Here is a 16,546-nt window from a genome sequence, read left to right on the forward strand (position 1 = left end):
GAATTTTCCTCCCCTACCTGCCGCTAGGTAAATTGATATTCTCCTGGCAATAAACCCTAAATGATGTACACTGGATTTCCCTGGAAAGGAGCTGTTCTTGCTGCCAGTCACAATGTAAATTAGGAACACAGCTATCCAGAGATGCTGATTTGCTCTTGCACTTTCCAGTGTGTTTCTTTAACAGGATCAGACACCATTTTATACTCCTCTTTTAATGCCACTGAGATAATATTTATATGTGGAACAGGAGTCAAATTATGGGTCTCTAGAAAATAGAATAAGTTTAGAAGAGAAAGTCAAGTAAAAAAATGTCATTGAGGAACTTTTAATTATGACACCCAGATAAATGTTCTTTGTGAATTTTGCTGTGAATTTATATTTTTTTTTCTTGCAGAAGAATGATGGCAGATTCACTGTAATCCAGTTAGTAGGGATGCTTCGGGGTATTGGCTCTGGAATGAAGTACTTGTCTGACATGAGCTATGTGCATCGAGATCTTGCTGCTCGAAATATACTAGTCAACAGCAATTTGGTGTGCAAAGTTTCGGACTTTGGCATGTCTCGAGTTCTTGAAGATGACCCTGAAGCTGCCTATACTACTAGGGTAAGACAGAATTCCTTCCTCCTTCATTATTCCACGCACATGCCAAAAATCCTTCACCACAACAAATTTTGGCATTGCATCAGCTTTGTCTTTTTAAAACAGCTGACCTGTTCTTCATGCATTTGTAACCCTAGATTTTTTCCTGATCTTTTGTTTGCCTAGGTTTTTTACACGTGTCTGTGTCCTTTCAGTTAAACCATGTTGTGGTATTCACAGTTTTCTTTTGTACATCTGACATCTAGGGACATACATCAGGTTGCTTTGATACAATGGTTGTAGCCCTGAATCTACATGCAGATTCCACACATGCACTTAATGCATGTTCTCCACATTTTTCCCTAGTTGTATGGTTCTCCCATATAGCTGGGAATATAGTTTAAAATCTTTTGGCTCCTGGGCAGCCACATTGCCATGTATTATGTTCAAAAGCTGTGAGTTTATATTAAAGGCACGTACTTGCACATGATTCTATTTAGAACAAGTACCAAAATATGAAGAACAATAGAACTTTATAGGCATTGTTTTCCTGACTCTGCTAGATGGATTTTAGTCATCTGCATGTAAAATCTAATGAAGCAAACACTGCTGCTTGTAAAGCAATATCCTGATGATCACAAACAGCCTTGAAGTTTATACACATCAGGGGGGGAAAGAAGGTACAAGGTTTATAATGTAGATTTGTAAGTTGAATTCGATGTTTTGTTTTTAAATGCCTGCCATTCTCCATCTGTTCTCTCGATACAGAGGTTGTTAGCAAAACCCCAGTTTGTACCATTCAATTCTCACATTTCTCCTGTAATGAACATGCACTTCATTAAATTAGGAAGGAGAGACAAGAATGGAGTTTGCCTTGTGAGGTATTTAATGCTGTCCAGCCCTGCAATTTCCCACTAACAAGGGCAGTATGGTTTTGAGCCAAGGCAGATTTCTAGAGAGCTGTGTTCAAACACAGGAGCAGGAGGTAAACTATTGAAAAGGCTTCCTTTCAATTTTACAAGTGAAAATATAGTAAAGTGTTTTTCCTTCCAAGGGGACTGCAATGAATATCTATAATTTGCATCACAGTGTATTGTCTTGTTTTTGTTCTAGTATTCAGGATAATTTGGATGAATTCCACAGTTTGAGTTACCACATGGAATCTCAAATTATGATCATTCTTAAACATCCAGCAGATACAATTAAAAACTCTTATAATAAGCTATGTCAAAAATAAACATAGTGTGAGTCAGGAAAAAAATTAACTCATTGCCCTACTAAATGACGGAGGTATACATTGGACCATCATTTAAGGGCACTGACATTATGCATACAACAAATATGCTGGTGTACCAAAGGCTTTCTCAGTATTTTCTCAGAGAAGCTTTCAGAGTCAAAATGGCCAATCCACTTTTGAGCCATTCACATTTTGCCAAATTATGTTACAAGAACTTTATTATTTCAACAACAGAAGCTGCTGCAGCAAAGAAGATCATGTCATAGAGTCACAACCAACTCATGACAACCTCAGTCCCAGGGTGTTCCAGGCCAGAGAGGAGCAGAGATGGTTTGTCATTTTGCCTTCCTCTGCCCAATTTTGCATGGGCAGAAAAGGCCAAGAGGGCACTCATATGGAAGCTGGGCCAATCCCTGTTTCCACATGACACAGCTACTGGGCCTGCCACGGATCAGACCCTCATTTGCTCCAGCCTAAGGTAATGCAGGAGAATCTGCATTACCTTAGCCCACTGCAGGGGTCAGAGGGGGCAAAAAATGTTCCGGGCAGCTTTGTGGTACTTTGCTGCATGGCGGGGCGGATCAGGACATTTTTTAAATTTTTGCAGGAAGGTGGGATTGCATTCTACTTTCTTGCAAAATAAAAAACACTTCGGACCCCCCCCCATGGTAGAACCTATTGGCCGCTGCTGTGTTTCCCGGGGGGGGGGGGACACATTTCAGCAGGGCACCAGGTATTTTGCTGAAATGTCCCTCCTATGGAGACATTTCAGCACCAGAGCAGATCCAGCGCTGAAATGTGTGTCCCCCCCCCACTGGGTGCGGCTGCTGCTGTGCAGAATCGGCCTCTGAGTAGCAACCCCAGTCTTCCTTGGTAGTCTCCCATCTAAGTACTAACCATGGCCTACTCTGTTTGGCTTCTCAAGCTCCAGTTAGCTTAGATTAAGCTGAAAAACAAGGCTAAAACAAGATCACATGCAGATTTGTCACATGCAGTCCGCAGGACATTATTTTGCATGGTACAGAAAAGTCTTCATTTATTTATTTACAGGCTTCTTCTAGCTGGCCGTCAGTTCCCTAAGTGCAGATGTCTGCAACTAAACAATGAATTTTGTTTCCAGTGTTCTGGAATAAGCTTCCTGAGGCAATCCAGAGAACAGTTTTAGAAGATAATATGAGGCAGTTGCCCCGAACATGGACAGGCCAAGCTAGCCTGATTTTGTTAGATCTCAGAAGCCAAGTACGGTCAGCCCTAGCTAATATGTATGGGAGACCTTCAAGGAATACTAGGGTTCCGATGTTCAGGCAGACAATGGCAAACCCAAAGGGTCTCTTGCCTTGAAAACCCTATGGGGTCACCATAAATCAGCTGTGACTTGACAACAAAAACCAACAATAACATAAAGCCATTGTTTTTCAGATGACATTCTCTAGTTGATGTAATGTTGCAATCCAAAGTGTGGTAGAACCTACTCATGTTTGTGTGATTTTAAGGGTTTATTTTAATATATCCAGGTAGCCACCTGGCCTAACCTGTCATTCGGCCCTGGGGGGGAGGGTTTGGGGTACCCAGAGGACCCTTCGCCTCTCCCCACCTTCCTTCCCCCCCTGCCCAGTCCTCTTTACTCTCGCCTTCCTACCTTCCTTCATTTGTCTCTCAATCCCTTCTGTCTGTTTCTCTCTCTGTGCCGCGCTCTGACACCGCTTTCCCATCCCCAAACACCCAGCAACCCAGCCTTTTCTCCCCCAAACTCTTTCCCTGCCACCCCCCCTCGCAACTCAACCCCACCCTCCGCCACCGCTTTCCAGCCTCCAAACACCCAGCCACCCACCCTTCTCTTCGCTGAACTCTTTCCTCACCGCCCCCCTTGCAACTCAACCCCGTGCTCCGCTGCCGCTTTCCCACCCCCAAACACCCAGCCACCCACCCTTCTCTCCCCCAAACTCTTTCCCCACCGCCCCCCTTGCTACTCAACCCCATGCGCCACCGCCGCAGCTTTCCTACCCCCAAACACCCAGCCTCACACCCTTCTTTCCCCCACACTCTTCCCCCACCTCTCCCTCGCAACTCACTCCCCACACACTCGCCCAGCAGACCCTTCCCCCCTTCCTTCCCCTTCTACCCCACTGACCTTTCATTGCACCTACCTGCCTGCCTGCCTGCCTCCTTTCCTTCCTTCCTTCCTTCCTTCCTTCCTTCCTTCCTTCCTTCCTTCCTTCCTTCCTTCCTTCCTTCCTTCCTTCCTTTTTCTGCCTCTCTCTCTCTGCCTCTCACTTGCTCTCTTCCTGTCTTTCTGTCTTGCCTTTTTTCTTCCTTTCTTCCTTCCTTCTATCCATCCACCCAGCCCTTAATCTCCTTTCTCGCTCCCATCCATCCATTTCTCTCCTGCTTTTCTTTCTCCCATTGCTTACTCTCCTTTATCCCCTTCTCTCTCTCACTCACTTTCTCTCCCTCTCTCTCTCTTTCTCCCTTTCTCTATGCCTGCCTTCCTTCCTTCCCTCCCTCCCTCCCTCCCTGTGGGGCGAGGGGCCTGGGGAGTGGCGGACCTCCCACACCCACCCACTGCCCGCTACCGCTCACTGTACATCAGGCTTAATTTCTAGTATAGACATAAAACTCAAACTACAGATCTAGTTAGGTTAGCATTCTGTTTGCAACTATTGCTTACCTGATTCTTCCAGGAAGCCCATGAGCAGAATGTAAAACCTGCTCCTTAGCAACCACCATATGATGATTCATTAACTCAAAACTTAGTGTTTCGGTTCATATCTCATGGTTAACAGCTTGTGATAGGTCTATCTTTCATGACTCTATCAAAGGCATGTAAGTCAGTGGCTATTTCTTCAACACATGGCCACAAATTCTATAAACTAATTATGTGTTTTGCAAAGAACTTTCTTTGTCTCTCCAGCTGCTGTGAATCAGTGTCCCCACAATCTAGTCTTGTAAAACAGGGAGAAATATTTGTCCTATCTGCTTCCTGTACTCATTTCATCTTCTCCTTGGAAATATTCCCCCAATAGGAGATGGCCCTCAGCCAGGAAAATAAGTCAGTCTCAGAGCATGCACTACTGTCAGTAAGGTGCCCTGCACTCCTGGCACCTTTCAACTCAGAGGACATGGGCTGACCTTTGGGAGATGTGGGGGTGGATGGGAAAGAGGATAATTCCGGTTGTATTCCTGGGCACAACAGCTTTGCCTCTAGTCATTTTATAAACCTCTCCAGTGCCTCACCTGTAAAAAAAAAATCCCCAAGCTAAAAGGCTCTAATTACTTTAGGCTTTCTGATTGATAGAAAGATAAACCACTCTCTTATTTTATTATTATTATTATTATTATGGTTGTTCTTTTTTGGACCTTGGCCAGCTCTATGATACCCTTTTAAGATAGGCAGCCAGTTTATATATAAAAGCTTTCTGAAACTGACAGTTATATTTTAAACTATTTCCTGTTTATCACCAGAATGAAATTTGCCCTAGCAAGGCCAGCTCCTACTAGTTGGTGTTGTCATCATGTTACTCATTTGGACAGTTTTTCCTGGGAACTGACAACAAATGCAGGCTCAGTTCATAAATATGCAAAACTCCAATCCCCCTCCTCCTTCTCACAGCATCACTTACCCTAAATACCATTTTCTTGTTTATTATCTCCCAAGCAGAAGAAAACTTTTTGGAGGTCTTCATAGTTCCCATAGGTCAGTAGTTCTCAACCTTCCTAATGCCGCAACCCGATAATACAGTTCCTCATGTTTGGTGACTCCCCAACCATAAAATTATGCAAGTTTTCTTTCACAGAAATTAAACCGAAACTGACCAATGGCATGAAGAGCCATGGTTCACAATTGTATATAAATTGGTTTTTTTCCGGGGTTTCTCAGTTCAATTCTGCTTCTTGTCCCACCAGGCCAATCTCACTCTTTTCTGCTGCTCCAGACAGATGAACGCTCTATCTCAATCTACCCCTCAAGGCTGTTGTTTGTATGGTGCCCGCCAGCCAAGCTGCTTACCCTGCTGTGATCCCTGGGAAAGGGTCATTTGACCCCCAAAGAGGTCCCAACCCCCAGGTTGAGAACCACTGCCATAGGTTGTTCCTGTCAATAATTTGGTTTTGATGGGCTTCCTCATTGCTCCTTCTGAATGCTAAATAACATCCTTATCCATTGTTCCCCTTAATGTTAATGAAACAGTCTGGGGGGGGACATGTCCGGGGTGTGGCCAGCAAAGCTGGCCACACCCTGATTGGCTTTGCACCTACAGCTCCCGCCCTCCCTCCCTGGATGCTAGCCACTTTGCTCTCAGACGCGCCTCTCTGCAGGAGCCAGTGCATGGGAGAGAGACACAGAGAGCCCTGCCAAACTGCAAATGAGCTCTGACTCCCTGCTACAAGCTAGCCCTGACTACCTGCTATGGCTCCTGCTGTGAGGGAGAGAGAGACAGAGAGAGCCACTCCAAATTGCAAATGAGCTCCTGCTGTGATTGGGGGGGGGGGGGAGCAAGAGATCTGCACCTGCCGTTGTCCCCTGGGTCCTAACATCCATTGTATTCCTGGTTGCAATGGGCTTTCTTGCTAGTTGGTAATAATGAGGGAAGACTCATTGCTCCTTCTGAATGCTAAATAGGACTGCAGGAAGACTGCAGGAAAGATTACCAGTGAAGATATGAGTTTTTCACTCCCTAATTTCTAGGTTCTCCTCTTGTAATATCTGTCAGACTACTGTATTTATTAAGGATCAAGAACTACATTTCACCTTAAAATCAGGCTAGAACTTACATAAAATATTATTAGTGGTAGTGGCATTGATGGAGATTAATATGAACTTTAAGACCTTTACCAATTGCCATAGTGAAGCCAAAGCAGGCATAGAAAAAGAGGAAAAGGTAGGCAGAACTCAGATACTTTTCCATGTTGTGTTAGTTGCTGAAACCACAATAGAAGATGACATTACAGCAATTTTAGTGATTTGACTAGGTGTTACGGAACCATGTTTTTTCAGTCCTGCTTCCAAACATTTTAGATATATGTTTCTGTTGTAGAGTATGGCACAATATCAATATCATTTGATGAGTGTGGACTTCAAACATGTCTTTGTTTTGAAATTGGACAAACAAATCTGGCAGCAGGGAAGCAAGATTATTGTTATAAAGTAACAAGCATTAGTAACAAGTCTATAAATGTTAAGTTTGCTGTGATAATCCTGTGATTTGTAGTTTATAAACCCCTTAGCTAAATTAGTGTGGCCTTAAGCTACTTGTTTTTGAAATGATAAAAATGCACTGAACAATTACCTGGTTAGCATCTCTGTCACTAAAGAAAACAGATGGATGACATTCACTTCCATATCTGTACCATATGGCCAGGCTCGTGTGTTCTCTTAACTAAAATAAATAAACTCCATGTCAGGATAATCCAGATTCTATGTCCATGGATCTGAATTCTGTAATCTGGAATAAATTGTGCAATCAGCAATTACATATTCTTGTTTATGTACATATTATGCATCACTTATTTTGCCATTTGTGGTGAGACACTAAGAACTATATAAGACTTTGAAGCCCCAGTTCCACCTCTACCAGCCCTCCACTCTTGTATTTACCACATACCTTCAGCCTTGATGTTGCAATCACAAGGACAAGGAATTTGGTTTTGGTTTTGAAGATGACTTTTGAGTTGCTAAATTCTATTTATGGGCTAAAGAAAATAGCTGTCTATAATATTTTTGCCATTCTTAAGAGTACTGCATAGTGACTTAAATAATAAACTGTATTGACATAAATTCAAGCTATTATTTGTTTTATGTGTGTGTGTATATATATATATGTATAAGTGCCATTTGTTAATTCATCTGCAGGGTGGGAAGATTCCCATCAGGTGGACTGCACCAGAAGCAATTGCCTATCGTAAATTTACATCAGCCAGTGATGTCTGGAGTTATGGAATTGTCATGTGGGAAGTGATGTCCTATGGAGAGAGACCATATTGGGATATGTCCAATCAAGATGTGAGTGTTCTTCACCATCATGTGAATACTGTCATCATTATCCCTAGTTATTTTGCTGTGGAATTCCCATTTGCATAGAAGCTACTTGGCCATGATGTATTTCCAGGCAGGAAATAGTCCCGTATAGATGACACTGAAGATGAAAGTGGATTCAGTTTCAGTTTCCTTCAAATGTGTGTCTGTGTGTGAAAGGCTCTTAGCTCACCGTTAGACCATGTACTTTGCATGCCTAAGGTCCTAGAGTGAAATAACATCGCCAGTTAAAGGATTTTAAATAACAAAGCTGAAAAAGACCTTAGCACTTACAGCCAAGTAGGAAGTGTCAAGCTAGAAGAAGAAGAGTTGGTTCTTATATGCCGCTTTTCTCTACCCGAAGGAGGCTCAAAACGGCTTACAATCACCTTCCCTTTCCTCTCCCCATGACAGATACCCTGTGAGGTGGGTGAGGCTGAGAGAGCCCTGATATTACTGCTCAGTCAGAACAGTTTTATCAGTGCTGTGGTGAGCCCAAAGTCACCCAGCTGGCTGCATGTGGGGGAGTGCAGAACTGAACTTGGCATGCCAGATTAGAAGTCCGCACTCCTAACCACTACACCAAACTGGGTAGATGAACCAGTGGACTGGCTCTGCATAAATAGAAAATCACAGATAATTAGCATAAAATCAAAGATTCACTTGTATTTCAAAATGATGAGCATTCATTAGTAGGAATGGGCACAAACAAAATTTGGCATGAACTTTGCCCTGTTCAGAACTGCCTTCCTTGAACACTTACTGAATTTTTTGTCTAGTTCAGCTGTTTAGGCCATTTGAGCAGTACATGTCTGCCGGTGACCTGTTAGTTTAAACGTCTGGGAGACATTTCACTAGTTGGTTTCACTTCCCCCTGCTTCCATTTCACTGTGAGCCATTTCACCAGTTCAATGCAAAATGGACTGGTGACATGACTCTCAGCCATTGCAACCTAAAAGCTGACTGGCTGAAATGACTGCCAGCCATTTAAACTGAACAGTAATTTAAACTATTAGACCCATCTGTTTCACTCCCATCTGTTTTGCAAGCCATGACCAGGACAAAGGTAGATCCAAATTAGCCTGCTTGGTTCAGGGTTTGGTTCAGACAGGCTTTCTTAACCAGGATTTTGTGAAACCCTGGGGTTTCTTGAATAGGTGGATTTTAATTAATTTTAATATAGTCTTAAATTTGTTAAACATTTATTGGCTGATACAGGGCACTGTTCCCTCCTAAAACGGCCAGTGATGGGCGTGGAGGAGTTGGGAAGAGGAGGGACCCCCAGTTGGCTTGTACACAGCTATGCTTCTCAACCATATTCTACAAGGTTGTGCCAATTCTAGGGTTTCTTGAAACCTGAAGATTGTTTCAGGGGTTTTTCAATGGTAAAAACATTGAGAAAGGTTGGGTTAAGGGCTGCCCAAAACAGCAAACCAAACAGAAATTTTTGTTTGCTTCTATCCCTATTCATTAGCAGCACAGTAGAAATCAGAGAACTGAGGAAACAAGTTTCCTGATGTTGTTTATGGCCCCTAGTTCCAGTCAAGAAGAATACCCAGATTAATTGGGATAGTGATGTAGCTGTTGCTTTTTACCAGTGGAAGTAAAACAGATGCTCTGCAACTCACATCATGTAGATTATCACATCTATATAATGTGAGTTGCACGGCATCCATTTAGCCTCCACTGGTAAAAGGCACCATAACAACACCACTAGATAAAGAAAAACTTCAATGTGGTTGTGAGGAGGAAGTGTAATATAAATCTTTCCACTTGCAATTAAAATACAAATAAGGCTTAGAAAGTTATTAATTTTGTGACTGCAATTGAGAGGGTTGATAGCCTTCGAGACAACACTTCTCTCTGTTTACTAAACTGCCAATAGCAGTGGAAGTATGAATCCACATTGCTTGCCATTGTGTCTTCGCCACTCTTCTTGTGAAACCAGTTCTATGGTTGTGTGAATCAATGTGTGTGGCCAATCAATCTTTGTTCCTTCTGTAAAGACTACCAACAATACTGCCCAATAGTGGTGGGGTGAAAGGTTGTTAACTGGGTGCCTGGCTGTCAGGAACTAGATCTTGATTATGCATGATCTCATTCTGTGTAAAGTTGCCAAACAAGCAGTATGTGATAATGAGCCATATGTATCGAATGGTTTGTGGTGTCTTTTATATCAGTTTAGGACTGTTGGATACAGTTAATAATTACAGACTTCAAAAGGGCACAGTTTACAGACTTCAAAAGGGCACAGTAGCCTTGTTTGTAGTTGGTCATTATGGGTGCAGGATAGCTCAAGATAATTCCTCTTTTTGCATTTTGCAAAAGTCAGGCACATTTGGGGAAGAACAATTAGGAGCAGGTGTTACTTGTGGTAGACAAGCCCAACCATTACACAGGAAACAATGAAATAGCCTAGTCCAGTGGTTCTCAACCTGGGGGTCGGGACCACTTTGGGGGTCGAATGACCCTTTCACAGGGCTCATGGCACATAGAGCAGCTTGGCCAGGGGATGGGGGTTCCATCCGCACAACAGCCTTGTGGGATAGATCGAGTTAGAGCGTTCATCTCTCTGGAGCAGTGGAAAAGAGCAAGATCGGCATGGTGGGACAAGAGGCAGAACTGAACTAAGAAACCCCGGGAAAAAAGCAATTTATATACAATCATGAACAATAAATCTTTATGCCATTGGTCAGTTTCGGTTTAATTTCTGGGAGAGAACACTTGCATAATTTTATGGTTGGGGGTCATGAGGCACTGTATTAAAGGGTCGTGGCATTAGGAAAATTGAGAACCACTGGCCTAGTCCTTGGCATTCATATGGGAATTCTTGAGGAACACTAAAAGACACAGGGAAGATTATTTTGGTTTCACTTTCATCCTAAATGTCCAGCACATAGTAGATCAACAAACTATGATCCAGTGTTGCAAATTGCCAACAGCAGATCCACAGCCCACTATTTTCAAGTCTTAAAACACATTTCCTTCACTAACGCCTATTTTGATGGATGTTTACTGCTCCATCTAAGTGTGCAGAAGTATTTAGAAGGAAAGTGTAAGAGGAATAGCTTATACATTTTAGTCTAATTATAATTTTTAAATTAACTTTTAAGGCTATATCGCAATGTAGGCCATCTGTACTTTTAAAATTACTGCATCTTCTTTTAAAAAGTAATTGTGGCAGATTCTGAGGAGCGCAAGATAGAATTTTTAAAAACATAAATCAGTTACTTTTAATCACTGACCTGCAAAACAAAGCGAACATTGACAAATCCAGCAACAGTTGAAGTATGTGCTAAATTTGTAAGTGTTTTTATTTAAATGGTCAGTGGCTCCCATTCTTGAGCTCAGTCAAGGATATAAATAAATAAATATCCTATTTTATGAATCAACCTGCGTTTTATTATGTTATCCAGGTCACTTAAAATCTGGCTTTTTTGTTAGGTTATCAAAGCCATCGAAGAAGGGTATCGGCTGCCGCCCCCAATGGATTGCCCTATCGCTCTCCATCAACTGATGCTGGACTGCTGGCAGAAGGAACGCAGTGACAGGCCTAAATTTGGACAGATTGTCAACATGCTAGACAAACTCATCCGCAACCCCAACAGCTTGAAGAGGACAGGCTCAGAGAGCTCCAGGTCAGCTGTGCTTTCTTAATGGTGATGGATGAGGAAATAGATCGGTGGTGACAGGCAGCTGTAACTCACCCAAACTTCAGCACTGAAACTGAAGACTGCTTCATAGGCCTGGCCAGATTATTCAAGCTCCCCCCCCCCCTATTTTTATTCCTCCTTGAAAAAAATAGCTGCAGAGTATTTTCCATTCGAGTTAGACTGGCATTCCATTGAGCACAAGAATCCTTTGAGATTATTAACACAATATTTCAATAATTATAGTGGAAGGTTTTTTAACATGGTAATTTTAATAACATTTATAGACAGTTCTGCAAATGTTGAAGAGACTCCTTAAAATCAGGAGTAGAGGTAAATCAAGAGTTGTATGTAACAAAAGATTTTTCTTCCTCTGAGCATTATACTTACTTAGCAGTTTTTAAGGTCATATGCGAATCCAGTATTGCTTCAATTCAAAACAATGATCTATTTTAAATAGGCATTTTTCAAAGCACTCACTACCTGCTCACCATTAAGGACTGGGTTCAGTTCAAACCGCTTGTTTAAGATAATACTAGGAATGTAAAAGCTTATCTGAGAAGACATCACCCGGCGAATATGTAAAGTCAGCCAGTCAGTGGCACCTCCAAATCATTATTAATTACCCCTTTGAAGAAAGCAACATAAATCAAAATTGTAATATAGAAGAATGTGATACTTTTCCCTCATCAGAATCTTGAAAGAAGAAAGTCCCGCCTGGCTGAGCAGCTAATGTTTGTAGAGCCCATCACCTTTACTCTGAGTGTTACTCAACACCCTAGCATGAAGTAGCTACAGTAGTTCTGTAAACAGGTATAGCTGAGACCCAAACTACTGGAATTGTGTGATTAGCAATATGATCTAAAGAAGACTTGTCCCCTTCTAAGTCTATTGGTGTAATTCTGTTTAGGATTGCTGTATAGATCTCCCAAGGGCCTTGAATTTTGATGTTAGGATACAGGCCACTGGGTATCATCTAAAGGAGACAGGCTCCATGCAGACCGTTCAGTCAGGTACAAATGTTTTAGGGAGCAAAAAGGCAAGGATCTTACTGAGTCAAAACAACTGATCTCAGAGGAGCAGGAATGCAAGAACAAATTTTCAAGCATTGTGACAGCTCATTCATGAGTTTCCAGGAATAAGGTGTCATAGCTGACCGGAGGCAAGGTTTGGAGAAAGAAAACATCCTAAAAATGACACGCATTTCTAGGTGAAAGAATAATCATTCTATATTTCTTAAATTGGCCTTCTTGAACAAATTCTGCTGTTAAAGGTAACCAAACTACATAAGATGCAACTGCCGAACTCATGAGAAAAGTGTTTTTTCACATATAAATAACTATGCCCCTCTGTCACCTTTGCTTATCATTTTGTTACCAAAAATCAGCCATTAGCCCTCTGAGGAAACTATTACTCTGTTGGTTCCTAATAGTTTAACTGCCTTTCATGTCTGGCAAATGTTTTCCCCCTCTCTATGTTAAATTATTTAAGAGGGATGGATGCATTATACTGACAGTTTAATCTCCTCAAGTTGCATTTGATTCCAGTCTGCCCATAAACATAGATCAGCAGCATCCTTTAGTTATTCCTATAGTGTAGAATCTGTTATTCAGAATTAATTAAAATATTATAAGTGCCTTTTTTTGTTACCATAGAAGACAAGAGTATGGAAGGCTAAATATTGCAGCTCTAGGAAATAGGGTGGCGTAGCTGTTAAAAACTAGGGCATTTCTGCACATTAGTAAAAATAGCATCATGGCAGCAGAATGGCAAAATGCTAAATAATATCATGCCCCCAATCCCCTCCTCACCTTTTTGCTATCTTGCCCTTGTCTGCCTTCTTTTTGCATGCCTTACCGTCCTCACCTGCTGCCGGAAGAGGCGGAAGAGAGGAAGAGAGCAACGTGCTTTATACGCTTCACACTTCCACCTGTCAATCAATTCAGGCAACTAATTCCCTTCCTCCATATTCTGATGCAGTTTAAAGGTCCCACAATGCCCGCTATTTTTTTTTAAATCATATTTCTCCGTTGCAATGCCTGTGCATCTAATCATAGATGCAGAGTGCTTTTGAATGCCACTCCTTATGTAATCATGAGCTGGTTTGTGCACAAAGGGCCCAATTTGGCTGCTTTGGATTCGGTACCCATGGAAGTCAATGGTGCCATAGACTATAATGGGAATGTCGGTGTTCCTGCCTTTCCCAGGGCCTGGGGAGTGGAGGTTTTAGCTACAGCCTCCAAGCTTTCAGGATAGCTCTGGGAGACTCTTCCCTGACTCCCCTCCAAATTTCAAAATGCTTGGTCTAAGGGATCCACATCTAGGGCCCTCCGAAGAGGGTACCCCCATCCCTCCATTATATCCAGTGTAGTAAATGAATAAATTAGTTCCTGATTTTTGGGGGGAGGAGGAAGAAAACTTTTGAGAGGCATGCTTTGTTGAGTGAAATTTTCTTTTATTTCTGACATTGCCTACGTGCGTGTCGGCCTATTCATTGCTCCAGGAAGTTCACCATTTAAAAAAAGTAATTCTCATTCCCAGGAACAAGGGAGAGGGAGGTGGGAGCAAGGGTGGGATGCTGCAGATTACTTTAATACATTTGAGCTTCCATACCTGACTTATGCTGGTTGCCTGCTGGTTGCTCTCCATAAGCTAGCGTGTTTTACGATGGTGAATCCACTTTTTGGGATTCCTAGAGAAGCGCTTTAAAATGGAGGATATAGTGAGCAGTCAGTGAGCCAGACGCTGGATGTGGGCAACATTATGTGAAGGGGCCGGAACATTCAGCTTGCATTTGACTGACATAACGTTACTTTTAAAGGGTGCGGAAATAACATTCATTCAGGATGTGAGAAATCCCAGACAATAACCTGTAGGAAGCCTATAATACACCCAGTCTTGATGCTATGCATATTTAAAATAAACGAAGATGGTAGTCTATTTTTTAAATATTATTGATAGATCGTGGTACAGTAGCCTATGAAAACCAATAGTAATATGCAAAGGGAGTAAAATAATCAAGGGAGTGCCAATATTTGCTCTGTTCATGTTATTTTTAAAAAAATAATGATCATGAAGATGTCTGAAAAGGAACCTGAAGCAGGCATCCCACAAAGCAAAGATCAGACCCACCTTGGTACCTACATCAAGAGTGGATTAACTTCACACTGTCCCAACTTTGCAGGCATTTTGTTTCCTTGCAAACTTGTATAATATTGAAGCCTTTTCTAGGATCTGAGGTTCTAAACTAAGGAAGTGCATAGGTCCACCTATAAATATTATTGAATATTAACATTTGAGCTTCCAATGTAGACAGGAACTACACTAAGGAATCCTTCCAAGGTATACTACCTCCCTTGTTCGGAATGCTCACGATATAAAACAGATTTTCATGGCCTGCTTGGCATATTTTTAAAGCAAAATAAAGGAGTGGTATTGCTTATTTCAGGCAGTTCAGGAAGAGGCTGAATAGCATCTCTGGAATGGTTTTAAGAACATGTTATCCTACCTAGAAAATCACTATCTTTGAGATCCTTTTCAGCTTGTGTGCATTGAGTCCAGACAATAAATATGGGTTAATTTAATTTAACAGGTTAAACAGGTTAAAGTTTCATTTATGACCAATCAACATACCAGCATTTTTAAATTATTTTTTTAGTGTGGGTTACCACTAATGGACAGCATAACTAGCTGCCAGAATTTCTGGGCACTGTCACCTGGCTCCAGACTCAGCCAGCATTGCTTCTTGCCTTTGTTTATCCTGACAACACAGACTGTGCTGGGAAGAGCCAAGCCTCATCTTCTGTCACATGCCTTAAAGCAACTAAAGCTTTAGCGGATGCTGCTTAGGACCAAGGGTGTTCCTTCCACCTGGCCACAATGATTAGCCGTATTGGGAAACTCCACTCATCTTTAGATGTTTCAAGCTACCTACCATTGCCTTCATGCTAATAACCCACACTATTCCAGCCAGCCTCGTTAGAAGCTAACCAATCTAAGACCAAATCCATTTATTATAACTCATCACTGTCAATAATACGGATCAGATAAAAGAAAGAGCTCCAGTCTAAAGGAGACCCCCAGAATTGCAGCTCATCTCCAAAAGACTATAAGCAAATCCTACAGTATTCTTGTAATAGAGCCTCTTGTGGCGCAGAGTGGTAAGGCAGGATACATGCAGTCTGAAGCTCTGTCCATGAGGTTGGGAGTTCAATCCCAGCAGCTGGCTCAAGGTCAGCCTTCCATCGGTAAAATGGGTACCCAGCTTGCTGGGGGCTAAACGGTAATGACTGGGGAAGGCACTGGCAAACCACCCTGTATTGAGTCTGCCATGAAAACGCTAGAGGGCGTCACCCCAAGGGTCAGACATGACTTGGTGCTTGCGCAGGTGATACTTTTACCTTTATTCTTGTTAAGGTGGGTGAGTGAGACAGCAGCTGAAGAAAGCCTGCATGCTGGAGCTGGGAGTAGTCCTATGCTTTCCTTGATCAGTTGGACTACCCAAAACCTCTGGCTTAGCCTTGTACCTTTGGACCCTTGCATCCAGTTTTCTTCCTTGGCTTGGACCCTAACTTTTCTTTGTTTTAATGACACTCCTTTATAACTGGATCAATATGCATTTATGATACTTGCCAATTCTAGGTATCTGCACCTTTACTTTTGAAGTTCTGGGAGACATATTAAGTTATATAGATGAGTGCATCTTTGAGAACAGCAACACCTGCTATGGTGATAGTACAGTCATGTTATAGGCATATTAAGCTATCACAGATAGGCTGAACTGAAACCATATTCCTGCATGCTCCTTGGCAAAGACAGGTGGTAGTAATCATACGTTTTCACTTCAATGTCCCCACAAGAAAAGTTGTGCAATATATATATACTTTTAATTGAAATCTTAAGCTTTAAATTGGTACAAGGTAAATTTTTAAAAGCAAAAAATATACCATTAAATCTTACTGTAGTGATTTCAAGTATCTCTACTTGGTATGACGGTGCAGTTTAAATTGTTAGATATTTTGCATCCTGGTTCAATTGCTTGTTTGTTTTTGAGGCAAACCTCTTTCTCA

The 16,546-nt window shown here is 42.0% G+C and overlaps 1 protein-coding gene across 1 annotated transcript in view; it reads left to right on the forward strand.

Moving 5' to 3' along the window:
* Positions 1 to 16,546, forward strand: part of EPHA4 (EPH receptor A4) — a 188,261-nt gene that overhangs the window by 165,191 nt on the left and 6,524 nt on the right. Inside the window, exons 13-15 of the mRNA XM_077348926.1 lie at positions 395 to 604; positions 7,666 to 7,815; positions 11,272 to 11,465. Coding sequence (XP_077205041.1) covers positions 395 to 604; positions 7,666 to 7,815; positions 11,272 to 11,465 — 554 coding nt within the window. The remainder of the gene's footprint in view (positions 1 to 394; positions 605 to 7,665; positions 7,816 to 11,271; positions 11,466 to 16,546) is intronic.

This window comes from Paroedura picta, chromosome 8, assembly GCF_049243985.1.
Source record: "Paroedura picta isolate Pp20150507F chromosome 8, Ppicta_v3.0, whole genome shotgun sequence".
NCBI classification, from domain to species: domain Eukaryota; kingdom Metazoa; phylum Chordata; class Lepidosauria; order Squamata; family Gekkonidae; genus Paroedura; species Paroedura picta.